General features: G+C 45.1%; 2 protein-coding genes across 8 annotated transcripts in view; one reads left to right on the top strand and one right to left on the bottom strand.

Annotated features, from left to right (window-relative positions):
- Positions 1–1,887: 1,887 nt before the first annotated feature.
- On the bottom strand, positions 1,888–22,252 carry LCMT1 (leucine carboxyl methyltransferase 1). The gene is made up of 11 exons (XM_061349146.1): positions 22,134–22,252; positions 20,782–20,873; positions 20,151–20,272; positions 18,623–18,699; positions 17,915–17,976; positions 9,713–9,815; positions 7,769–7,889; positions 6,917–7,018; positions 6,410–6,501; positions 4,337–4,434; positions 1,888–2,807 (listed from the first exon to the last, which is right to left on the bottom strand). The coding sequence occupies exons 1-11, from the start codon at positions 22,229–22,231 to the stop codon at positions 2,785–2,787; spliced, it is 990 nt and encodes a 329-aa protein (XP_061205130.1). The 5' UTR covers positions 22,232–22,252; the 3' UTR covers positions 1,888–2,784.
- Positions 22,253–22,726: 474 nt separating this feature from the next.
- Positions 22,727–27,654, top strand: part of ARHGAP17 (Rho GTPase activating protein 17) — a 44,335-nt gene continuing 39,407 nt past the window's right edge. For all 7 annotated transcript variants that reach the window (XM_061349137.1, XM_061349135.1, XM_061349134.1 and 4 more), the window contains exon 1: positions 22,727–22,886. In XM_061349137.1, the coding sequence (XP_061205121.1) occupies positions 22,834–22,886 (53 nt within the window). In that variant the 5' untranslated portion in view covers positions 22,727–22,833. The remainder of the gene's footprint in view (positions 22,887–27,654) is intronic.

A 27,654-nucleotide genomic window follows, 5' to 3' on the forward strand; every position in this document is an offset into this window, starting at 1 on the left:
AGGAATGGTTCCCATCTCCTAGCTGGGTGCTCATCCATTTAGCTGAACGGATGCAAGACAGACTCATCCAGAGGAAGAGCAAACAGGGCACCATTGTGCCTTCCATCCCACGGCCCCGGCTCTGCTCCTGTGCCACATCCTTCAGTGCTTCCCTCAGACGAACAAATTATACAGGGACCTAAAATAGAAATTGATGAGCAGCAATTCCAGCAGCATCTGCCTCATGCTGGCAGAGACATCATTTCCCAACACAGACAGGATTAAACTATGACAGAGATGACAACAAAGACGACTGACAGAGCACAGGACCAGCTCCTGTAGCGAGCCACATTCAAGGCCCATTGATACGACAAATTCAACAGCTCAAAGGTTGCATCTCAGATGTCAGCTGGTTCAAAGGGAACAGATTTGCAGGTAAGACCACAGCTCCCCCTCAAAAAGAGGCCCAAGAGGGGTTTTGCCAAAATTAAATTGATAGTAGAGATGGGCTTTTACATTACTAAATAAAATGTATTCATCTTACTTAAAAGGAATCAGCAGGGTAGTCTTGCTGCCACAGAACAAGCATTAGTCACTGCACTAGACTCCTGCAGTGCAGAGGGTGTTACAGGGCTTCTGGTTTGTTGGTGGGTTTTCAGTTTCTTTAATCCCTTGTTCTTACTAACAGAGAGATTAACTGTCAAGTAACATGTCAAACTTGGCTATGAGCACATCTGTGACATTACGCATTGTCTTGTTTCTCTCATCTTCATATTTAAGCACCTTTGACTCAGCTATTTCAGACAGTTTCTGCATGCTAAGTGAAATCAAGAGGTTTTTCAGGACATCATGTCCCATAAGTGCTCATGCAGCACCCAACAGAGGTGATGCCAATGCCAGCAAGTCAGATCAGAGCTGTTTGTGGACAGAGATCAAGGAGCAGAATATCAAAGGCTGCAAGGCAGAGCAGCTGCACAGCGGGAATGAGAAATACTGAAACACTCTTGTGTTTTATGTAACCACAGTGTGAAACCAGAAGGCAAACCGAGAAGCTGCAGGCCACTGAAGGCAGCAGGATAACTGCCCCTGCTTCCAAGAACCTGGCTGCTCCCAATCCAGGGAGCAGGCAACTGCGTGGGAAACCACCCAGAGGCAAACCCTGCAGTCCCTGGTTACAGATGCTGTGCTCAAGAAGGCACTTGGATGGTAAGGTGTAAAAATGAGACCTGCCCTCATGGTCTCCTGCATCTGCACACAGAAAGGCTCAACGCTACTGCGGATACAGCCTGCACGCACCTCTTCATGGAAGAGGGGTGCAGATAACCCCAAACATCTCAAACATGCAGGCATCAGCATACCATTGATATTGTTATCTAGGAAGCAAAGGTTATAAGCTCCTTTCATAACTGCACAGTCCATCCCTTCCCTTTTGGGGCACAGAGCTTGTGTGAACACCCTGCAAAGACCAAGCAGAACATAAACCAAATACTGTATTTCTGAGCCTTGGCATTCAAGAAACCAGCTTGACACAAAGGTGACAGCAGGAGGCCTGTAGCTGCCAGTGACTAAAGTCGGTGATGGAGAGGAGGGCAGTGCAGGGAAAGCTGTTTCCTTTTACTGCTTCTGTTCCTCTGCAATTATCACTGTCACTTCTGAGAACTCATTACTTTTCCTGGTATCTCAATAATCCCCTTCCCACATCTCCAGTCCAAGCCCACGTCAACTATTTCCAAAGCCAGGTATTCCCACACCACAGAAAGTCACACACAGCATGAAAATGGTTGCTTATGCTTGCAACTGCTTTAAAAAGATACTCTTTTTGGCAAGGCTTTTGGTGAAAGAGGAAAAAACGCAGTCACTAAACCAGATACGAATACGTAACTTCTAATGAGTAAGACACTGGGCAAATTATAAATACTAAACATTTATTTTCTCATAGGAAGGTTGCAAGAGTCCATCTCAAACAATAGGGAAAGGTCTTTCACTGTTGTTGGGACTTTGTTCTGTTTCTTTTAAGGGAAAAGAAAGAAGAATGAGAAACTGGTGTAAAGATACTACCAGAAGCAGTGCAAATTTAGAGTCATCTCTTTCTTACCTTCACCAGCCCAGTGTGAACTGCCAAGCTAAGCCCTTCCCAGTTAAATAAAGCCTACTTTCACATCATCCAGCTTCTTGTACATCACTGACCAAGACCCACACCTCCCCTTGTTCTTTCCGAACTACAGGAACACACCCAGTACAGTGAGAGCCCTGCAGCACCAGTAAAGCCTGGAGAAAGCTGACACGGTGGCACTGCATAAAAATGAAACCTCAACATAAGAAGAATGAACAGGATTTAACTTTCATGATCAGCCATGCACAGTGCAGAGATACCCAATAACGCGGCTCACCAGCGTGCGCTTTCCAGCTTCCTGTCACAAATACGTTTTACACATCCACAAGAAGACAAAAAGAGGAAAATGGTATCATCCAGGAACACTTCACTTCCAGTTTTAAACTAAGGAAGGCAAACTTTTAAACAGCAATTACTGACATCTTATGGAAGTCCATCACTGTGGATCTGGGAACGGGGGAAAGTCTTGCCTGGTAACAATTGCTCCCAATGGGTGCCAACAGTCCCTTTGAACTCCCAAAAGCCAACAGGGCAGCGACACCTGCAGCACCCATCACCTCCTGCACTGGCACTGCTTGCACAGAGGCCAGATGGAAGCTGGCACATGCAAAGTCCCATCATTTCTGTGATCTTGTCTCCAGCAGAAGGCAGTCACTGTGGCTTCCGGGCTCAGCTTCGCTCCAGCAAGCCCATCAGAACGCGATGTTTGCAAGACCTGTTTGAGAAGGGGGTGTGGAGAAGAAACAAGTGTTTAATCTTACCCTACAGGTACTTCACTATTATTAGGCCAGCGAGACATGGGAAGAAGGATGCTTTGAGAATTTCTGGGGGTTTTTTCAACTTAAACACGAAGGAATCGGTGGGAGGGGAGGAAACGAGGAAACAGGTTGAGCTGTACTTTTTTAGCCCTTTTCTGATTGTGATGCAGCAATTAATGTGAACAAGCCAATCTGAAGGAGTGCTGAAGCTCTTCGTGACAGAAGGAATGCCACAGTGTCTGCCCATGACATTTAAAAAGAGAAAGCTGGGGAAAGTACCATTAAAGAGGGCAGTGAATTCACACTGGATAAAGGAAAGCCGCTTTAGATTAAGGCACAGCCACGCATTAGATATTTGATTATCTCCTTTGAGATCTGTCTGACTTCTAAGGTACACTGTAACACAACCTCAATACCCCAGTTTGTCCTAAACATTCCTCTAATCACAGCAAAGAATAATGCTGGAGTTCCCAGAAATACTGGCTGCTATGAGCTGGGGAACATTTTGGCCTTAGCTCCTCTAGTTCTGTATTGCAGGCATCACCTTTTAGCTGTAAGAAATCAAATGAAACCGCATTTCTGCAGCTCAACACTATCAAAGCAGTGGATTCAGGCACACAAGAGACCACAAGCTCACATCCCTATTACAGCAGGGTATTGAAGATCTAGTTTTACCAGCTGTATCAGATGCTTTGCCGCTCAGTCTGGCTGCACAGCTTCAGCCAATTACATCTATTCCATTTGCTCAGGAGCAGACAATAGAATTTGTTGCTGAATATTGCTTTGTCAGGAGCAAGGGAAGGGTAGAAAAGAAGAAGAGGAAGGGATAAAATGGTGGGCAGAGAAGTTTTCTAGAAAGACTAAAGTCCCTGAAATTGCAGACACAAATAAAGCTGAAACTGAGCCTGCACCAGAGCTGTCTTTCTTATTTGGACAAAGAATGGCTGGAGACACCCATCCTTCCCCTGAACCACAGTTCTTGAGGGATTGTTCTTCCCCAGGAGAAAGGAGCACACAAAACCTAAGTCTCAAGTGGATGTAAATGGGGCCAGTGCAGAAGAAGACTGGGCTAAGGAATGCAGATTTATTTTTATGTTGTCAGGACACCATGATTTCATATACTGTGTGCCCATATGGTGCTTTACATGCCTGGGATTTGTAAACCTCTCAATTAGCACTGATAGTATAAAGCAGGCAGTTATTTATGGTAACCCATACGGCATCTTTCAGTGTAAGGATTCTAACTCCCCTGTACTGCATGGGCTTCCTGCTGGGCAACTCAGATGCCTTATACAAACCCTCAAAAGGCTGTGGAGAAACAGCCACGAGACACCCCTTGGGAGGTGTTCAGAGCCCCAGTGACACAGCAGTAGACCCCATTCCTGTGATGGGGCGCTTCTGTCACATATCTGGTGCGCATAGTCCCAGCCTTCCCACATCAGATCCCAGTGTGAAGGATCACCTACTAGGCGTTGGAGAACATTACCCAGATTACTGCTGTCCTTTGAAGCCCAGCAGATGCAGTAGTGTTGCATTAGTTGTTCAAACAGCTCCTTTTCATCTAGGAATTCAAGTCCTTCTATCCTGTAGGAATAAAATACAAGTTGTGATGCCAGCTGGAGCCTTGGTACAGTTTTCAATGTGTTCTTTCATGCAAAAACTATGGTAAATAAGGCAGTTACCTCTCAAGTAAATTAATACAGGTATTTGTCCATAATGAAGATACCACTGCTCCTTGCCTTTGTTGTCAATGAATGAAACAAGTGACCCACAAGATGTTTCCAACTTCTCAGCCCTGGAAATTCATGTCTGGGAACTAATAGGTATAGCTTCCCACAAACCCCACTACTTGTCTTCTAACCCCTTTTACTGCATGTACCTGGTCTTGCTGGATGTAAGCAGACACACTAGTACTTCATAATGGAAGGAGATTTATCTTTACCAAAGCATTACAGTGAACAGTTGAAGATGGCATTTTCTCCAGACAATAACAAGTCCATATTATGTCTTGGAAGAGTGATGGGTACACCAGTGCCGTTCTAACAACTCTCCCACATGAGCTCATGATGAAGCACAAACCAAATGGCATATACAAGATCTGAGGATTTGTTTTCCTAAAATGGCTCCTGCCTAGGCTTCTTAAAGCAAGATCTTTGAATGTCTTCCACCAAACAAACAGGAGAACTTCTCCCAAGCTGTGCTTGCTTTAAAAAGTTGAACCTGGCACATTCCTCTCTTTCTCTCTACTTGAATACCAGAGTGCTTAATTCCCATGCTAAATACTTGGAAGGGTTGCTACTGGGGATCTAAAGTGGGGCAAAAGTTCTTTACAGGTGTGCAGATGCTGCGGAAGACCGCTTTTGTGAAGACTTCCATAACCAGAGAGCATTATTTGCCTTATTAATACCAAGGGACAGAGTTTATGTAACCTCTCGGCATCTGGAACAAGAGGAAGGAGCTGAACAGATCTAAGGTAGACAAAAATGCTGCAAGAAAACAGCACAAGTTATGTCTCTCCACAAGTGCCATATGGTGCAGTCACACAGCGAGTGTTCCCATTTGAACAACCTATGACTTCCAGTCTCACCTGTTCAGTTCCACGCTTTGAGAAATCCCCATATGTGAACACTTATTCTGACCAAGGTAACTGGTTTGGCTAATTCCAGCTATAGTTAATGAATGACCAAGTAATTCACACTTCACATTCTATAACTCAGAAGTCACTCAATAAAAGCAGTTTCCCCCTTTTTAGCTTCTCTTTAATGCAAAAAAACTTAGTAAAATCCATGGAGATTAATGTTACAACAGCCTTTGGTTATACCCTCTGTGTACTAAGCTCTGTCTGCAGACCCAGCAGCCTAGCTCCTGAAGATGATATGAATGGAAGATGCATCCATCTGTTGAGAAATAATCACACCACCCTGTTGGGCACACTTCTCCTCCCTCTCCCTCTTTGCCTGCACAGTAAACCAGGTCACAGCTCTACATCACTGCCCTGCCTTGGCTCATTACCTAAATATGCTGCCAAGAAAGAAGGGAGGGAAGATCAGGCCTAGTCATTTTACACTCATAGTGAAAATGCAAACAGATAAGCAGTCTCACCCAGGCCTGGAGCAAAGACCTGGATGTCATCTCCCTTGGGGACATGAGAAGTGGCTGCCTGTTCTGAGTGTATTTTAGGACTCCACTGCACGCATCTAGTGCTGTGGAGGCTGGATATCCACAAGAACCACCTTAGGTACTTTACAAACACAGCATTTCTGTAGGATCTTTTAGCTGTAAACTGCTGTCATAAGATGGTTTAGATCACACCCAAATAAATCATGAGTACTGCCAGTCTACTCCTGGCAGCAATAACCCTCTGGATCATTAATGCTGCTCCAAGCATTAGCCTTCAGGCTCTGCAGAGCTCCACTCAGATATGTTCTGTCTACTTAGCATCTGCACAGAGCCTCCACTCCGTTATAGTAGGGGATCCCGTACTACATATCAATGTGAAACTACCTTGGAAATGGCATCTGAAGATGACTTTTGGCTGCAAGCAAGCTATCAGTAATACCTTTTGACATCGGCCTGTGGCAAAAAGCTGTACACTTTCATCATATCAATGGCATGTGCAGTTTCCCAGCCATTTAGCAGCAATCGTTCCCTCTGTGAAGTAAACAAGCAGCACAGTTTTCAGACAACTCAAGTTAAAATGCCAGAGAACAGTTTTTCCCCTAAGGATTTTCTATGCCATCTGCCTGACCTGTTCCTTGAAGAGCTCTTACACTCTTTTCTAAGCATGTGCTGTTAACTTCTGTGCAGAGAGGACAGTGGGATAGATGGAGCTGTGTTGTGATCTACTGCAGTTCTTGTACAGTTATCAAACAAAGTGATAACAGGAAACCATGGCACTGATTACAGGGAACCGTGTAAGGGGGATGGGAAAGGATTTCAGCAGGTGGCAGCTGCTCCACCAACCCTGCTTTGGCCATTGCTCTGAGCCTCTGCACACAGAGAGGAAGAAGCCGCAGACAGGTTAAGTTTGATATCAAACCCACACAAAGCTCTGTGCCCCTTTTACCTGAGAGTCTAAGGACTTGCAGACCTCCACCCCAGCCAGGTTACACTGTCGTCTCTGCAGGTTCTCAATCATGATCTGTCCAAACCGGTCTGTCATGTTCACCTCAGGTAGAGAAGGAGACAAAAGTGTTCCCCCTTCCGAAAAGAATGTAATCCCAGTGAAAAGCAGTAACTTGGTTAAACTCTTGAATCGTCCACGTCACAAAATGTACAGGATAACATTAAAGTAAGCTGCGTGTTCTTACACCAGGTCTCATTTCCCACTGCCACAATCTCCTCAGCTACCTCAGGTTTACAAGTTGAGTGCTAGTTTAACTGGTGACAGTGCTGCCACTGGGACTTGGGCACTGAAAACTGACTCTGCTTCAAGTTGTTGATAACTTGGTTCAGCTCTCCAGCAGTGATTTACAGCTTGGAAGATCCTGTTTCTAATTCCTGGAGCCACCTACTTCCCCCAGGCAGCATTTACTTCCATAGACAGAAGCTGAGTTCATGCTGATGTGATTTTTGCTCCCCTTTGCCAAAGAACACGGAGAGGCAATTATGTAATGTTACACACTCACATCCAACATTCAGCACCATTTCTTCTTCCTCTGTCTTAGTTAAACCAATATTCTGTGGTTTTTTCCACATATGGATTAAGTCTCAACTACTTTGGCTCAACATAATCCAGAAATTGTCTTTCAGAATAGCTCTATATTGCATACAATGAGCTTTCCCATCTCCAAGGTAAAACACATTACAGCAGAAACCACTCTCTCTACAAAGGGGCATGGCCCACTCTTATTTCACAAGCAGAACTCCCACTCTTGATGGCAATAACGCAGGTCTAAAAGTGCCAGCTTTGTTTTACCTGCTCATAGTTGATGAACATCGCCACTGGGAAGGTGCTGGCTGCCCACTTCAGGAGACTTGCAGACTGCTGTGGGGTCATGTAAACCAGCACACACTCTGCTACCAGCAGCGTTGGCAAGCTTGGAAACAAAACACAAGAGAACTATTTCTAGCAAAAGAACAAGTAAAATCTATAAAGATTTATAAGCAAAGTAATTTTATGTTCCCAAAATTGCTTAAAAGAACTACCCTTTTTATGAACTACACATTTAAGACTGAATAAAATCACTTCAATTGACCAGAACTGGGTTTTCTGTCAGGCAATGAATTAACCACAGCGAACTCCTGGGGTTACAACACAGAGACTTTGGGAAACAATATCCCCATAGTCAGCCACATTACTAAGGAACATGTATTCTCCAAGTCTTCTCTGAGCTGTGCGCATGAACTGAAGTGCAGATTGAAAGTCATGCTGCAGAAGAACTGTTCCCTGTATACACAATGTGCTCTCTTTCAGAGATCAGTTAAATTAGGAATAAAAATGGAAAAAGTTTTCTCTTGAAAGAAGTTCCATGAAGAATTTTAATTAGACAAATGTGTTCAGTATCTGCAAAATAAGCTCCACTTTATTATCTAGCAAAATGCAATCTACCGTTTGCACATTGCCTCTTCCCCCTCCATCCACAGAGAAAGAAAAATAGACATCTACACGAGTAGTTTTGCTCAGAATTATGGAGTTTTCTTTTAATTGCTAGAATGAACAGGAAAAAAAAAGTCACTAGAAGCAGGAGAAATCCCACAAGGAGCAGCAATGTAGGCAAGCAAGGCAAGATTTCAGAGGATGGAAGTGTAAAGATTTAAATGGCAATTTGATGCATTCTGCTTGCCCATATGCTCTCTCCCACCCAGCCAGATAGCTGCTATTTATGTATCTTATATTTGAAAGGTATGTCCATCATCCACTCTAAAAACTTAAATCTTGCCCCTTCCAGAAACCTAATGCCTGAACAATAAACACCCAGGTATTAGCTTCTGGAGTTCAGTTCTCAAAAGACTCCATGGCAATCACTTGTCAAAGGTGCAGGGAACAACAGGGGGGTTAAGTGGAGGCAACAGAAAATAATTACAAAGATAAAACTCTGAAATAATTGAAGACTGACAGAATTATTCTTCATTTTAGCAGCTGAGCTCCCAGAAATCTTGACTCATACAGCTCATGGGGTGGAACATGCTCGCTGCTCTAGGTACTGCCCATCACTCAGCACTGAAACTAAATGCAACTGAACCAACTCTTTCAAAGACAATTTATGACATTTGGATACATTTCTAGTTAGAGATTCCCCTTGAATAACTTGCGATTCTATTGACTAAATTTCAACCTAATTCAAGCAAGGGGTAACTCTTTGAGAGATTTCTGAAAGAGTTGATTCATGAAGTAGAGAAAGACAACTCATGTGAGCTCTGAGGCAGAAAATGGCTCTTGAGGGAACTCATCCCCTTCAGGGCAAGGGATGGGGAAAGCAAGAAGGAATCACAACTTCCTGCTCTTCAACAAGAGCTTGAACTCATGTGAAAGGATCACAGAGCCCAAAGAGAACCACTGCGAGGAGCTCATTCACAGAAGCCATGCTTCACTCCCCACAGTGTTTTAAGAACAAGAAGCCAATAGCTCTGTATTGTCTGGTCTTCCCAGGAAGGAAGAAAACGCAGTTTGCAGAACAGGCTACACAAGGAACAACCTTGCTTCAGCCATGGAGCTCTGGAGCAGTCCCAGCAGTGCCAGCAGGCTCCAGGAGGTGTCTGCACAATTCCTACTGCTCCAGGGGCTCAGGAAAAGGTAACCATGGAAATGGCATAATGAGCACTGGATGCAGCTACTGTATGCCCAAGCCTGACTTGACTCGCTTCATGAGTACTTTCCATGCGCCCTCATAAACCCCTCTGAAAGTGAAGATAACCTTACTGTACATCCAGGTTATGTTTCTTTAGCTTTTCCTCCAGCTCTGATGAGAAACGGAGGTCTGCTCCTTGTATGGAATATCGACTGGAGTCCAGGCTGCGAGAGTCTGCAAGTTGAAAGTGTTCAAAGACTAAAGGTTACAAACAGGAAGAAGGTGAAATTAGCAACTAAGAATTACACAGGACCACATGAATTGGAAGCGAAGGTTTGATCTGTTACACCTAGCATCAACAGCAAACTCTTCTTTCTAGAACACTAACTGCCCTTCTACCTGCCTGCTGTGGTTTACAGATGGTGATATATCAGCATCAGACTCTGCCACAAGCCTCCTCCTTCACTCGGCAGCCACTCTAATGCAGATGGGTTATCCCACCCGTTACCATGGTTTCAAGGAATGCAGAGAGAAGAAAAATGTGAAGATTAAAGGTATGGGGAGTTGTTTTGATTGTAAAGTGTTTTCAAATGACCCAATGTATGTACATAAGGAACTACATTTAAAAAAGTATATAAATTCCTGAAAAACTAAGTAAGAGTAATGATGTTCCAAATATTAACAAGAGATACAGCTGTATCAATTAATGATACAGATATATATGAGTATTAGACAGATTTTGGTGCCAAAAGAAGCTATCATTTAGCTTTTTGTATGCTCTAGCAATGGTACTTAGTGGGCAGTCCAGTTAGAAAAGGTATTCTGAGGAACAAATATTCACCCTGGGCTACAACAGGCAGCAAGCTCCTGCAAATGCTTTCCACCATGGAGGAGGAACTAACACTGAAGTCAAAAGATGCTTTGCCATCCTAGGAGAACTGGAAGGAAGCCAGCAGCAACACGAGCATCTTGCCATCAATAATTCTGACAACCAGTTGCAAGGCATTGCACTCGATGAGCCCAGCCCCCATATAAAAGCACTTTGCACGTGCAGCATCAAACCCACTTAAAAACAAAGTTCTGCAGGAATAGATCATTGTTCTTTCATGGTTCAACTTTACTAGAGTGAAGCCATTAGGACAAAATAGCACAAAGCTTCCTCTCTTACCATACAAGGGTAACAGAGCAAGAGAGAAAATAAGCTAAGCACTGAAAAACCCCACGGTGAGAGTCTGAAGTGGCAAATCCATACGTGCCTGCAGTGGCGGGCTTGGGATCGGCTGCAGCCAGACACAGCTCCTGAATGGTAACACAGGAGCAGGTGCCAAGGGCTACATGAAGAGATGCAGAGAAGCCAAGAGGCTGAAGAGGCAGAATGAAAGGGTTTCCATTGCAGGAGAGGAAACAAAAGAGGAAAGAAAACATTAGGGGTGGAGGGGAAAAGGCAACTTCTTAACTGAAGCAGTGCTTCAAAGTAGGGGAGATGCACCTCCATTCAGTTTTCAAGTGACCAACTGAAAACAGCACTAGGAAGTGACAACAGCATCTTTCCAGCAACATTTCTGACCAGAGAGAGAAACCAGAACTGTTCATAGAGTTACAGGAGGGAAAAAAAAAAAAGAAAGAAAAAGGGAAAAAAGTTGTGCAGCAAATGATTCAACATTTTGAGTCAAGGCTTTTTTCCATGTGCATGTTCTGTAATAGCTTTACTACTTCCCACTCCCTTCTATTTCAGTTATTACATCAAGGCCATGATAATGGCATCAAAAAAAAAAAGCCACACAAGAACCCCTCACCACACACAGGAAAGTATTTATATAGTGGTTGGTTTGGTGTCCAGAGAGAGCACAGGGTGAGCATCAGCACCACAATTAGCATGAAATGAATGCAATCTTCTTGTCCAGCTTCACTGACCTGGCCACACAAACACATTCATTATAACCAGAAATAAACAAGAGTTTTTAAATGATCCAGTAACAGCAGTAGTACAGACACTTCCAAAGTGGAACTGAATGTCTCCTGCTCGCACCACGTTGATTCAAGCATTTTTAGCAGGGAAGAACAGGAAGGAGCAGGTTAGAAAACCACTCTCCAAAAGCAACCACCATTCCTAACACTGGCTTCAATAAGCCTGTGATACATGAACAAGCCACAGAACTTCTGTTATGCTCTGACATGGTGGGAGAGGGGCAGCCAAAGGAAGCAACCTGGAGATCCCCAGCACCAAGTTGTGCAGCCCATTAGATAGACAGTTGGAGATGGAGGTTGTGGACAAGTGAAAATAAGCACCCTGGTTATTCAAAGTTAACTACTGGGGAGAAACCAACCCAACACCAGACTGGAACAAGTTTCTTTAAGGATGATTTGGTGCAATGGAAATAGTCTTCAAACCTTAAAGCCAAATATATTCCTGCCTTAACACGGGAGTCCCTGCAGCAGAAAGGCCAAGAAAGCTGACGAGGAACAGATTGTCTCCTCTCTTCAGAAGCCTTTCACTCCAAATACAATCACTTCACTCCCATTCCCAGTATCCGGCTGCCTGGTTCCCCTCCTCTGGTCCATTCAAACAGAATGTACTTGTTCCTCCACACATTCTGCTGCCAGCTTCCCTCGACTCTCCATTGATGGTTGTTGGCAAACACGAGCACAGATAGTACTGAGGCAGAGCAGCACACGCAGTACACACAAGCTGATACAATTGCTAAAAATTGTACACTTTACACATATCTGAAAGCACCTCATTTAATACTTCCAGAATTCACAGATTTCAACATTTATAATCCACACTTTTCTCCTGAAGGAAATGTGAGGGGAAAAGATGGAATTTACACTAGTCAATTTTAAAAAGCAAGGAGAGGCACAAGGACAAAAAGCAAGAGCAGAGAGTTTAAGCTAAGCCTCCTCCAAACTTCCTTGTAAGATTTCCTGCTATCTTCCACCTTTAGCCTGCACATGGCATTAAAAATAGCCTTTTATAACTAAAGTAAAAGAGATGATACTTAACTAGACAAATAACTCGATGATTTTTAAAGTCTTTTAAAAGACTTGCAACAGCTCCATCACTTCACACTCAATAGCAGACACTCATTGCAAGGCTGCTGAGAGCTGGAGTTGCCATTACTCCCAGCCTGGAGGCTGAAAGTCCAAGTACAGCCATAAACATCACAGAAAATGATGTACTGGTATATTGTCTGGCACCAATTTCTACTTTATTGCAGAGCTTGATGCTCTAAGAATGAAACATTGAAAACACGCTGCCACCCTGACTTAGCAGTGCTGGTACAAGCATATTCTACAATACCTGCCTCTACAGAGCAGCTGGAAGGAAAAAGCAAGTTTTGGCCTGGTAACACAGGCACGTGGTCTCCATTGATTTCTTCTTATGAACAAGAAGTTTCTTGTAACTGAATCAATTCCTTGGCTGTTAAAACCTTACCTGTTTTTCTCACTGTAAACTCACCCCTCTGAAGGTATCTGCCACAGGGACCTCGGCAGAGAGGAGAGCCCTGCACAATCCAGCAGATTTGTGCTGCCAGGAACGCTGCTGCCTTCCCTCCTGGGGATGGAGACCCCCCCCAATGCTGCACTAACATGTACGTCATGACCACCTTGTTGTGAGTCAGGCCAACTGCCCTAACGCTGGGATACAAGCAACATTTTGTGGGTTAATCCATTGAATATCCCACATTCCAAGCACTAATTCCAAGCCAGGAGTCAATACTTCACGTTTTTTAGCAAAGTTGTTTGGTCATGATGTTCTTTTCTAAAGCATGGAGATACCTTATGGTTCTGTGATGCTCACACTCAGCACGTTCAGCTATGTGCAAAGTTTCTCTCTTGTACTTGCCTGAAATGAGGGTTTCAGAAATACCAGATTCCAATTTCATTTAAGAAATACAAGGGAGGGGAGAAGAGGCTGCTCAGAGAAGCTGTGGCTGCCCCATCCCTGGCAGTGTTCAAGGCCAGGTTGGACACAGGGGCTTGGAGCAAGCTGCTCCAGTGGAAGGTGTCCCTGCCCATGGCAGGGGGTTGGAACTGGATGAGCTTTAAGGTGCCTTCCAACCCAAGCCAGTCTGGGATTCTATGAGTGAAAGAGAGAAAGCAAATGAGCCCCACTGCTCCAGCCCACCCCCTCTGCCCAACAGAGACTCTCAGCCGAGGTGCACAATCCTGTTATCTGTGCAAAACGCAGCAGAGAAGGTTTTGCTCTGCTCATACCACTTGGATGCGTGTTTTCCATGACTCTTGGCATAGAAATAACAATACAAGCGTTCCAAATTTAGACACCATTTCGGTAAGTGAGGAGTAGCAGCAGTTGTTTATAGTTGCTTTCTGACCTGCCTGCAATAAAGTTTTTCTCCACAAAAACATGCCAGTAAATGTTGATTTACAGCAGCCCTCGGGCACTCACCTGCTACCGTCACACACCTGCTGAAGCAGCACTACATAACCCATCGCAGGAGCACGAAGCAGTGTTTCCTCTGCTACAAGAATCCAGTGAAACAATTCCCTGGAGGTTTTCCAAGAGACAGCATGCAGGATGCTATTGACTCAAACCGATTTCATTAGGATTTTCATCCTAAGGTATCTTTAGCAGCCTTACAAGCACCCAGCCCATACAACCTATTCTGCAGACTCACAGCCATGATAAAGTCTTACTCAGGTTGTTTAACTGCAACATCAGAACAGGGTACGTGTCAAAACACAAAGGTATTTAGCTTGTATTGCACATGCAAGATCATCCCCAACGCCAGTCGCCAACACCCTGTGCACTGTCACAGGCAAGCTTGGAAAGGTTGGGAAGTTCAACCAACCAACTAGACTAGATGGGGCAGGAAGCACACGAGTGGCACTGAAGGTAATAGCTCATTAAAGCATAATTAGCACCTGCAAGGTGGCAAGGCGGAGTGCTGCATTCCCAGCACTAGTGACTGCATCATAAACCAGATAGTGCCATTGAACTTTGAAAACTATTTAACCTGATATGGCCACAGCCATGTCAATTCATTGCACAGATTCCCTGCTCTCCCTTGGAGACCTCACGCCTCCTAGAAAATACCAAAGCTGTTCAATGACAAGTGTCATTTTCTTGCATTCAAGGGCAGAGGCCACAGGTATCCACCCTTGAATTGCAAGCCATGCTGTCACTGCTTTGGGTAAAGGGCAAGGAGGAAGCAGATGTTGCCCTGAAGCTGATGAAGTTGTCTGTTAGCACTAGCCCCGTGAAATTAAAACATTTAGTGTGAGAAGAAAAGCAGGAAGAGAATGAAGAGTGATGTCCATCGACACTAAAACACAAATCCCAAAGGACCTAAGCAAATTATTCCTGATATACAAGAGAAAGCAATGTGGAACCATCCCTGGCAGTGCTCAAGGCCAGGTTGGACACAGGGGCTTGGAGCAAGCTGCTCTAGTGGAAGGTGTCCCTGCCCATGACAAGGATTGGGACTGGATAAGCTTTAAGGTGCTTTCCAACCCAAACCATTCTATGATTCTGTGAACTGATTTAGCAGACGGGACAGGCCAGGACAATCTCACCCCAAAACCAACAGAAATAAGGAACATTCCCCTACCTGGAAATGCTGCTTCCTTATGCCCCACTATGCTCCCTATGACAGGAGGCATTCCCAGGACACTGCATTAGTCTAAGAGCTGTATCAGGTCAGACCAAAGGTCCCCCTACTTTGGTATCCTGCCTCTCTCAGATGCCAACAGCAGCTACCTAGAGAAAAGACGGCGCGCAAACACGTGCTGCTAATCCTGGGGTCTATGCTGTTTCCTATCTTTTTTCTTAGAATCCTTACATTTGGACCTGGATTTCTGTCCCATTACTGAGCCACTGTTTTCACCTATCTATTTATTCCAATACCCAGATCTTGTATGGGGGCAGAAACATTCATCCAGCATTGACAGTCTCATTTACATGTGAGGCACTAACTATTTTTTCCACCCATGTGCATCACTTGATATTAATCCACATGGAATTTATCACCAACTCACTAAAAAACAGGATTCTTCCCCAGTTCTTCACCACTCTTCAGAGTTGGGACTTGCCAACGAGCTGCCACTCACCAATCACTCCACTTTCCTAATTATTTCTTGGTGTTGAACAACAACATATCCTTAAGATTAGATCTCCACCTCCCTCCATAATGAGAATTAACAGCATATGCCTAACCTCCATCCCCAGCTCTTTATCCGTATGAGAACCATTCCTTCTCCCTACAAAAACCATGCAACTTCTCTGGCACACTTTGGCAAGTGATGCTGCCAAAACACATTTATTAAATTCAAGCACTGATTAATTGGATGTCCTTCCCCAGTATATCCGTTGACTCTCAGAGAACTCCAATAGGTTTGTGAGGCATAACTTACCTTATCAAGAGCCACGTGGGCTCATTTTCAACACCTTATATTACTCCTGTGCTCCACTAAGTCTGTCTGTTAGAGTTTCTACTCATTTGCCCAGTAGACGTATCAGTCCTACTGGCTTGGAGTTCCCTAGATTTCTCCTGCAGCCCATCTGAGCCACAGCCACCACCTTCCAGTTCTCATGTCCTAAGTTTTAAAACAAGAAGGTATATACCAGTTAGTAGCTGAGTGAATCCATAGTCAAGTTCCTTTCGATATGCAAGAAATCCCTATTCATCTGACTATTTATCTACTTATTCCACAGCCTCTTCTGGTGGCACTTCCACATGAAGCAGTTCCATTAATATGTCCTTACAAGATAGTTCCCATATGGATTTCACTTGAACTGACCTGCGGTTTTTGAGTGCCACTTCAAACTGGGATTCCACAACACACTCCCACCAGCTCCAAGTTATCTGACAAGATGTTACATCCCAAAGATCTCAGGGTAGTAAAGCCTACATCAGCCTGGTTACTGTAAAATTGCTACCCTAGGGTAGTTAAAACGCAGCACTGAGAAAGAACAAGAGAAACAGCTTTAGAGAAATAAGCCACTCCAATACATTCAAACAGTGATATGTCAATTGCTGTTGGCTGCTGCACCTTGCTATTAATAGCTTCTGATTACAACACACCACTGCAACTTGATAACTTGGCAGTTGCTTTGCTGTACTACACATATCTACAACTGTTCAGCAGCACAAATACTATCAAACCCTTCTGATCAACCTTGTAGTGATATGTCTTTAACAGTGCTAAGCACAGCAGATCTCATTGTATATAAGAGACATGTCATAACAAGGTCTCCCGGCTGAAACACAGTGGTTGTTAGGAGCAGTTTTAAAGAGATGGGGCAATGGTCTTTCATCTTTTGAGACCTGAAGGCATGATGAGAATTCTGCCACTCAAATGACATCTAAAAGGTTGGTAGGTTAAGAGCCTCTAATATGAAGCAATAAAATGTGCATAATTTGCATTAAAATGCACAAACAAGTCAGTGCGTGGCAGTACTCTGATCCAAATTAAAGCACAAAGAGCCGTGGGGTGAAGCGCCTACACCTTGCCCCCAGAAGCACCTCCTCACTCTTTGCACTCTTCCTCACCCTTTGGAAGGCTCTTTCAAGCCCCCCAGACTCTGAGCTAGAATCATGCTTATTAAAAGCACCTATACATGTGATCATATCAGGACACAAAACATTGCTGGCTCTGCTTTAAGGTCACATCTGCTAACACAAGTTAGTTGGTATGGTAGACACAGATAACCACAGTTCCTCCTAAAGGGTCCAAAGCAGCTACTACAGTGCCCAAAAAGCAGATACTGCACTAAAAACGTTACTTAACAGAACCCAGGATTTTTTCCACAAATGAAGATGTTTTCAAGTTACAGTCCTGACTCAAACACAATGAGGCTAAAAGCCAAGATAGGTCAAGCATACTCCATGACCAGAATCTAATGTCCTCTTACTACTAAAATGAAACAGATGGCTCTGGTTCCTGAGGATGGACTCTACAGGCTCTTTCTTCTGTGAAGACTACTAAATTTAAAGACTTGTGCTCTTAATGAGACAGAAGAGAGAAGAAAACACTCCATAGATATTTTAATCCAGTACACATGACTATCAGTAGCACTTTCCTTTTTCTGTGGCAGAAAAGAAAACCTAACTTAAGCTATATAGAAGAGAGAAAAAACCCCAACAACTTTCTGGCAGACTAAAACCCTTTCAAGAGAAGACATCTCTAATATGTCACAGAACAAATGGGCAAGAGTCTGTAAGAGAAGAAAGAAGCTTCTCTTCCCTCCCAATTCTCTGTCCAAACAGCATTTCAAACATTAAAAGCCTGCCCACATAGCAGAACAAAATGATCAGAAAAGTTTTAAAAGTGCTGCAGAACATTGCAGACTTCTTTTTAGGATGACTCACCTATTAGAAGAGAGTCCCCTGAATGGGATTCCATAATTGGTTTTGACAGGGGAGGTTTTGATCTGTGGGAAGAAGGAAGAAGCATCTCTGAGCAGTTAAGCTGGTTTAGCACTGTGAATACAATTTGATTTTTTTAACATATAAATGTGTGTGTGTGTTAAAAACAGACAAGAGATACCTCTGCCCTCTACTGGAAACACAAACGTCTGCAAGTTTGACTTACTACTAAGTTGCAGTTGAGTTTTAGACCCAATGACTCAAGTTCTGAGGTAATTATCAAGAGGCTTCCTGATACTCTCTCCAAGCATCCTCCATAAGCCCATATTAGTTCAAACAGAATATTCTTGTATCACACCAGCTATCCCACCTCTCTAACTGAACATCAGGTCTGGGAATTTACTACTGTCTTCAACAGTAAGAGAAGATGAATTAATGGCCTCTAATCATTGTGAGGCTTCCCCTGCCCATTCTATTTTACGTAATTAAGAGTAAACCCCACTTGCCTCCTTAAAGCTTCCACATATCAGCTTCTATGGTGGGGAACAGTCGATGCAGAGCCACGGGTATGACTTGCCTGCATAATGAGACCTCCATTCTAAAATGAGTTTCCCAGAAAAGAGCTGAAGTAATTGGAGCTTGCCACTCCTGGCATTTTGCTGAATGACACTCGGTTTCACACAGCTAAACACAGGCTTACACCATACTTACTTGATGTGATGTATTTTTCTTGCAACTATCATTGGAAAATCCACTTCAAAGTACTTTCGAGGGAGGAGATTTTCATCCTGAGAATTGTAGAGAGACTCTAGAATTAGGGACATTCACATTTCACATGCACATGACAAGATATAACCTCCTTAAGTCCTGAACAATTCTGGTCTAATTTACGTTGGCATTGGTAACAGTAGTGTAACAATGTCCCACAGCTTAAAAACCCCACTAAACCAACAAAAACAGTTGAGAGGCATCAGAATGCGCTCTAAGCATTAAGGATACTACTTAGCTTTTTATACAATGCAGCAATCCTAGATACCAGATCACTGGAACAATGTATTCCAACAATGTAATATCAGGATCTAGAATAGCACAGCAACAGGAAACTATTACATCTACCATGCAGCCTCAGTATATTCTTCTAAGAAGGGAATCAGGAACATTTTGCACAGGTTTACACAGAAAGTGACCACATTCCACAACCTGTCCTCAAACAGACATCCAGACTAAACACGTATCAGTACTCCTCTGCTACAAAGAAAGGGAAAACCTCTTCATTTCACATTGTCACTATCTGACACCCTGATGGGTAAACTCTGCCAAGTTTCTCCCTATGCAGCAATCCTTTTGTGATGGATTTGCACTGCAAGTTCTAGCTTGTCAACCTTGTGAATTTCTAAACAGGAGATTGAATCAGCCAGAACACTGAAGCGTTCAGTTAACTGGGTCCCATCTTCTGTATGTTAATGATACCACACATCTTCACAAGGAGAAAGAATTGGAACTAGAGGCCCTGCTTTAGCTTTTAAAATCACTGCTACAGAAAGTTAATAAAACTGCGTAGTGACAGCTTTCATAGCAATGCAGGGAGGAAAAAAGCTTCACCTCTCAGAAACAAAGTCATTCTTTTTTCCCTTCTATTGAATGAAATATAATGGACTGTGACCAAGCAAAAGGCATCTAGTTGCCTTGGACTTTCTTCCAGACACCAAACGAACAGATGTAAATGCTAATGAGAAGGTAATTTAGAGGTGCGTGCGGTCAAATGATACTATCAGATAGTATCAGAGTAATCTGCATTTTTGTGAGTTACATAAACACAGAGAGACATGTATATTTACATATATAAATTCACATTTACATACATACAGTAACATTTAAATCGAGCCTCTACAATCCTGTACTTTGGTACCTTATTCCTGGTTTAATAGAGGATAAGAAAAGTGAAATCTTAGGGCTGAAAGAGGACAAAGGTGCCATCAAGCTCTGGTCCTGGAAGTCCACTAGAGGTCAGCTTCCTGTCACAGACCTTTTGGTAAATAACAGTGAAAACTGCGCCGAGATTTAAAGGTGCCTAAATTAATCCTAAACAAGAACAGACCTGAGGAAAGACACAGCCTGGCTGCATTACTCCTTGCCCTACTGCAGAACGTAACAGCAACAAGCCCTCACAGAAGAGTACTCCAGGCATCCACACAGATCCTTGTGTGCAGCCCAGCTCAATACTCCCAAGTGTCATTACCTTCAATCTCCAGAACAAGGTGTCCATGCCAGCCCCCAGATTGACAATCTGACAGTTGCATTCTGTCTTCTTCAGAAAAGCTTTAATCAGGTAACTGACTCCATGGACACGGGCGTAATAGCCTGTTAACAGCAGCAGGAAACAAGGTTTGGTTTTCATTATTGTTTTCACTTCGTACTTGATGATTAACACTTGTTAAGATTTTTAGGTAGCTTTTTCAAAAACAGTGTTTCTTAGGAAGAATAATGCATTCTTTAGCACACCTAAAAGGCTTGTTTGATTTATTTTAATTATTAATAACATCTGATGTACTGATAAAACAAGATTCCTTTCAATAAAAGTTTTAGTCTTCACCTGGAACTGAGTGGAACAATTTCAGCTGGGGAGCACAATCAGCAGAGACACCCCAATGTCCTGGGTCAAAACAACTCTTCTGATTGCTTTGTAATGATTACTGCACACTGAGGCACAGAAAGACATTCCGTTAAGAACACAGAAAGCAAAGAAGAGTTTTGATTCAAATTTCCTATGCTGCACAATACCCAGTATAGAGAGGTTTTGCCAGGTGCTCTTCAAGACCAATTAAGAACACATTTGCACTGCCTTCATTCCCATTCACATGCCAACTCGCCTCTATTGATTTCAGGTGCTTTTCTTTCTTTGGCTTGTCTCACAAAATACTGGATGTAAGGGTCCTTCCAGTAGCCAGCACTTACAGCAAACCTGTCCAGCAGAGGGGGAAAATGAGAGAATTAGGAAATAAGGCCACTGAGATTTACTGTAAAAGACACACACAGACTGAAGAGGTCACTCCCTGGCCTGTCTGAGTACATGGAGAGACAGGTTACAACAATCTGCTGAATCAAACAGAATCCCAGACTGGTTTGGGTTGAAGGGACCTTAAAGCTCCTCCAGCTTCAACCCCTGCCACGGGCAGGGACCCCTTCCACTGGAGCAGCTTGCTCCAAGCCCCTGTGTCCAACCTGGCCTTGAGCACTGCCAGGGATGGGGCAGCCACAGCTCCTCTGGGCACCCTGTGCCAGCGCCTCAGCACCCTCACAATCACCCACGGGACTATTTCAATTAAGAAGTTACATAAAGCTTAGTTAACTTTTTAGCTGTTGCTACATTAAACAAGAAACTTTTCAATGGCCTCTGCGCTATTGGATGCACTTCTGCAAGCGCAGAACCTTATCTCAAATGTTTCCTCCTTGAGGACCAGCAAACACAGGAATTGTCTGCCCACAGCTCCTCAGAGCACACGCAAATTACCCTTTACTCATACCCATCACCACGCTCCGAGCTGTTTGCCCTAGTTCCATTGCTTCTAGAGACCACTTTAACCCAGACAACAGTGCTATGTCGTTCTAGCAGAACTCACTGGCCTTGCGGCTGATTTGAAAGGGTAAACTCTCGAAAACAAACACAACCACCCAACAATCTGCTGCTACCCCAGTAACAAAGGGATGGAACAAAAGGCAGCAATAACAGAAGGGAGCTTCACACCCACGCACAGCAGAGCAGCAGAACTGACCCCCTCTCCCAGCCCAGCCTGCACTGAAGCAGCAAAGAATTGTGGAAAATATCAAGGGATTTTAACCGAGATATCAAACATGAGTGAAGCTCCGACCCCGCTGTTAGCACCACGCGCGCTGCCGTACGAAGAGGCTCTAAGCTGGAAGCCGGGCAGTGCTCTAGAGCAGGGGCAGGGCTGTCCGGAGCAGCCCTGCGGGCTAAACCCGAGCCAGGCCGCGCTCTCACGGTGGAACGCCACCGTGTTATGATGTTTATCCCCCCCAGCCGCTCGGGCCCCGGTGCGGACACAGGGCACCGGACACCCTCCCGCAGACAACGAGCTCTTCCCCCTTTCTTCCAGCCCCCCCCCCCCCCTTCTCCGGGAGCCAGCCCGCCCTCCGCCCGCTCTCAGTCCCCCGCAGCACCGTCTTAGTGGTAGCGGATGACGTCGCCCCAAAACACCGCTACCGTTTGCAGACGGACGCATCCTCGCACGTCCCCCGGACCGCCTCGTCCGCCTCGTCAATGCCAGCGGAGGATAGACCGTCACAGGCAGTGGCCGCCATGGAGCGTGCGAAACACAGCCACCCGCCCGCCACTGCCGCCACCACCCTTTCGGCCCACCCCCCGCCGACCCTCATTGGGAGGCCTCCGCAGGGCAACCCGCAGAAACTCAGCAACTATTGGTCCATTGTCCCATCCATCCCCACAGCTTCCAATGAGAAAGCGTGGCCTGCACCGCTCCGCCCAGGAAGCGGTAGTGGTACCGCAAGGGAAGCTAGGAGCGGTAGTTTTAGGGGACGCTCGGTAATGGCGCCGCAGTGGTGCGGGCTGGAGCAGGTCCCGGGGAGGGGCCCGGTACTGCGCGCTCTGGGAGGACGGGTCATGGCGTAGCCGCCGCTCCTGAAGCAGCGGCAGCAGCAAGCGAATGAGCCTTCCTCCCGCTGCAGTCCTCCAACATCCGGGCTCTGGGCGAGGCATCCGGGTTTCCTCCCGCCTCTCTCCTCACCGGGGGGGCGGCCACACCCCTACGGGCACGTGATATTGTGGGCGGGGCCGGAAGTGACGGGCCGTTGCGGTGTGGGCGGGGCGGCGGCCGGGCCGGGCGGTGTGGCGGCGGCGGCGGAGCGGCAGGAGCCCGGCGGGAGGCCGGGGAGCGGCCGCCGCCATGAAGAAGCAGTTCAACCGCATGAAGCAGCTGGCCAACCAGACCGTGGGCAGGTGGGCGCCGGGGTCCGGCGGCCGGGTCGGGGCTCGGGTGGCGGCTCCGGGGAGCGGGCGGAGGACGTCCGCAATCTCGGTCGCTTCTCGGGGTGAGGAGGGCACCGGGCACGGCGGGGCCTGTGGCAGGGAAAGTTTCTGTCCGCTTGGGGAGGGGCGGAGGAGCCGGTTGTTCGGAGCTGGGAGCGGGCTCTGGGCGGGTGTTTGACCCGGGCCGCCGTGAAGTGGCGTCGTTCCGCCCATCTCCGTTAGTACCGAGGCCTCCGTGTGCCCCGCTGTACGTGTTGTTAGCCCGCCGGTGGGGCGAGGTTGATGGAGGCAGCGCGGGTCCCTGGGGGGTTCCGGGGCCCTTGAGGCCCCGTGTCCATTCCTGCCGTGTGGGTTCGGTCTGTACGGGGCCTTCGTCACACCACAAAATACATCCTCTGCGGCTGAGCTTCAACAGAAGGGATTGAAGTCTCTTAGGTCTGAGTGATGTCTGTTTGCAGATGTCTGGGAAAGGCTTTCTTCTCCTTCTGTGGAGAGAAACCTGAGCAGACCCCAAGGTGGGTCCTTAACCTGCAGCTCTTCTCCCTGCTAAAGCCTCAGTGCAACCTCACTGCCTCCTGAGGAGAGTTCTGTATTCCCCACCCAGAAACTCCTGTCTGTTTTTAGCAAAAGCTTCATCTGGAAGCGTGCACTGGTCCTGAAAGCATCAACTGCCGTTCTACCTGAGCTTATGTTTTCGTGGCCTCCACTCCAGTCACTCACTTCACACGGTGGTTGTTTTCTTTGGGGCCTGCATGCATATGAAACAGGTCAAGTATGTCAGCTAATAATGGATAAGTAAGAGACTTTTACTGGGGCGTTGGTTTTGCTTTTAAAGAGCAGAACTTCCAGCTCATCTTGTGCCCGTTCTTTCGTGTTTGATGGAAAGTAATGGAGTTTTTTGTTGTTGCGTATTGTCGGAGTGATTATTTTGTGTGTGTTGGGCCCACAGCGCCAAATCCCAAGTGGAATTTCAAGTAATCTGTGTTGTGCTGAGCAGGATAAACATCTCGGGCTGCTTTCAGCTTCCAGGGGCAAATGAATTAAAGCTGGAGATCTGTTCAGAGCCAGGAAGGGGTTGGGAGGCTCCTGATGACCTTTGACTGGAGACAGCTGAAACCTGTGGGAGCTGTGGCCGTCCCACAGTGAAGCTTCCCAGGGTGTGGTTGTCTGTGCAGGATCATTGCTCCTGCAGCAGGTACCTGCGGGTGCCTCAGCAGCCTGGCTCTGGAACAGTGGTGATAAAATACAGGCAAGAACCTGTAATTGGTTTTCATTAAAAGTCTTTAAAATGACATTGACTGATTCAGTTTTATAAGCTTAATAGGTAGGTAATAAACTTAAACTGTTTCTCTTCCCTGTTTTAGTTGCTATTAAATACAAGCACATTTTTATTGCTTCTTTGCTGTGTGTTTTAATAATAATGTATCTTAAGTTAGTTCTTAGTTAAGTATCTTTTAATAATGAAGTATCTCAAGTTAGTCATATGGATTCTTTACACAAGAACATGCAAACTTTGAATTAAATAGAGGTAAGAAGACTGAACAGTGAGTGTAGTCGTAAAGCTTTGACCAGTGCTTGTTGCCTTTTTTGTGTGTAGATATATATCTGTATACATAGCAATTATACCCTCATAGTTGTAAGGGCTTTGAATGAACTAAACTGTCCCTTCCAGGGGTTCCTTTGCATGGTCTTGGTAGCACAAACTGGTACTCACCCTTTTGTTGCTGACCTTCGTATTTGACGCTTTCCAAGTTAAAGAAGAGTGCTTACGTTTGAGATAACTTTCAGCACTGTAAATCTGCACTCATGCTAATGAAATGCAGGGAACTTAATTTATGGACGTGGTTTGGAAATGGGAGGGGATAAAACAAAGCTCGGGAGGTTTGTGCTGGCTTTTGTGATGTCTGATGACCGTACACTTAGGAGCTGTAACAGTGGAAACTTGGTGAAGATGTTTCCGTGTTTCTCAAAGCAAAGAATATTTGTGTGCATGACTGAGCATTGTTTTTTCTTAAACCTGTTTTTATCTGACTATTGTCTGTGAAGAGGTTGCAATTCATCATTTGCATTAGATGTTTGCTTAGATACAGTGTTTTATAGATAGTGAGTGCTTTTGAGTGCATCAAGAAATGAAGCCTGATTAGACCAATCAGTGTACAAAGAAGGAGAAATGGTTCATTTCACAGTTCTGATCAAAGTTAACTTGAAAAACATTTTGTTTCAAGAGGTATCAACTGTACTATTAATTAATTGGTGAATATTTAGTGCTGCTCATCTCCTTACACTTCATGTACGGGCCAAGCATTCCAACAGTCACCAGGGTCTTACTTCATTTCCCAAAATGCCATCACTTAGCAGTGACAGATCTGTAACTGGTTTCTCTTACAAGTATTGGGGCTGAGGCTGCTGGATTTTGTGTGATGCTGCGTTCTGTGGCTGTGGTAAGCTCTGTAGAGCTTGTGGGAGCCACGACAGTCATCAGTGAGTAGGATCTTGCAGGCAGCATTAGCAGAGGCGAGTGGTTCTGACACCAGGTACCAAGCCAGGAGTGAACCACTTCCCTTTTGTAACATTAAAAAAGACAAGAAAAAGAAAAATAAAGTTGTGGTGTGCTTCCCATCTGGTACTGCTGCAGATTGCCACTTTAGGATGCGTTTACACTGAGTTGGTAGTTTTACACTGACTTTACACACTCATTTATTAGTTTTTCATGCTTGGACAGAATGAGGAGACAAATCCTGTGTCAAAAGAACTCTTCTGGTTGTGTAAAAGAGAAGCAGTGTTTGAAGGAGCAGTTTGAGCTGTGCTGGGGGTCACGTCCCCCCATCTCTGCAGGCTTTCTGCTTGGGGGCATGATGTCAACTTACTTTCTCTGGGACATGCACCCTTTGATGTAATCTTTAACTGGCTGCTGCTTTCATGGTCCTGCATTTGGAAGGGATAGCTTCTGCTGCTTTTTCACTCATTCAAAGCTTTTTCTCACCATGATTGAGGGAAGGGAGCACAGGGATGGCACCACAGGTCAGCAGACCTTGGCTCTGCATCAGTGTTGTGTCTTCACCGTTGTTTCGTTCCCCTTAACAGGAACTCTCAGATAATTCAGGACTTAGCCCATCCGGCTTGCCATAGGTGTGAATGACATCCCACGGTTGGCATCTTTGTCCTTTTACCATGAATATGTGACTTAAGATCAGAGAAGTACCACCTTAGCGTGGAAAATGGGATGGGAAAGAGCTTCCTTGAAGCAGAGCAATGGCGTTTATGGGAAGCCTGTGAGTCTGCATGGATAATATTCTATAGAATTATGAAATATATGTAGGAAACTAATTAAAGAGGGGATTAGCTGAGTGGAACAGGATTCCAGGATAATTAATAGATGTGTTAAATGCTTTACAGCAATTACCTTGTGGATGTTGTTGGATGCCATAAGACAAGTGTTCAGTCTGCCACCAAGTACTTAGTTTTTATGTATTGGATCTGTTGTAAGTGCTGCAAGTGCTAGTGAGGGTTTCTGTTGAGGGGAACAACTCAAGTTCTCATTAACCTGCAAAGCAGAACATCAGTTTCTTGTCTGTTTAAACTTGGGGGAAAGAGGGAAATGAAACAAGATCATTTGCCTTTCATTGGAGCCTGGCAGCTCAAGTCTGGTCCCTCTGGTTTCGTTGACTGGTGCAGGCTACACTGGTGCTTGCAGGGACTGCCCAAGGTGGCATTAGTGCTTTCTTAGGGCAGCTGTAGCTGGAGGAACAAACCCTGGATCATGGCATGTGTCTTTCTCACGTCATCGTGAAGGATTTCCCATTGAGTCACAGGCAGGTCAGGGCTGGGGTGTGCAGTGGAGCAGAGACAGGGCTTACTGGGAAATCACTTCCATGTGAGCTGAGTTAATGCATCAGAATAAACTGGCACCTTGACCATGACAGATACCAGCATATCACACAAAAGAACTAGCTCAAAGCTAATTTTTTGAGCTCTGTCCCAGCTCCAGCCTACACAACTGGAAGCAGCTTGGAACTTGTAGTAAGGCCTGAAAAATGAAGGGGAGGAAGTGGAGAAGAAAAAGAGTAACTTTCATTCTGAACTCCTGATTGTCAGCTGGCCTGTGATTCCCAGAGGCAATCTCCTGGGGTTGCTTTTAGTGGGAGTTATGTATTAATTCCTCTAAACCTTCATCTGTTTTAAGGACCAGGGCTCATATCCGCTGATATGAGCGTATCCATATGCACATTTCATGTGTACTTCATCTGGGTACAGTGCGTTCCGAAATGGAGGTCGTGGAATGTGTTTCTGTGGGTGCCATCTTGTGATGTGAGATGCTGCCTTCCTGCTGTGGGAAGCATCCCAGGGATGCTTCCTGAGCGGATCCTCCTCCTGGCGGATCAGCTCTGTGTTAGGCTCAGAAATCATAGGCGGGATTATATTATGTACAGCATCAACAAGGTAATTGTTCAGTATCTGTAAGTGCTTGTCTTTGCTTCATACCCATTTATAAATGACAAAGGGAGACAGGTTTTGGTGAGAAGCTCAACAGCTATTCCACTTTATAGCTGCAGTCATCTCTAATGAAAATAAATGTTCAGAGGCATTGTTATTAAAGGCTTTCAAGTGACACTTTAATAAGCATTCAAACTGCATAGCTAAGTAATTTATGTGAGGAATGAGTCCACAGAGGGGTTTGTATCACGCTGTTTACTTACAGAGCACCAGGTTGGTAATCAATGGCACTTGTTAGGCTATG

Source organism: Neopsephotus bourkii, unplaced genomic scaffold (assembly GCF_033783945.1).
Source record: "Neopsephotus bourkii isolate Nb327-2 ecotype Australia unplaced genomic scaffold, CSIRO-AGI_Nbou_v1 NB_384, whole genome shotgun sequence".
NCBI classification, from domain to species: Eukaryota; Metazoa; Chordata; class Aves; order Psittaciformes; family Psittacidae; genus Neopsephotus; species Neopsephotus bourkii.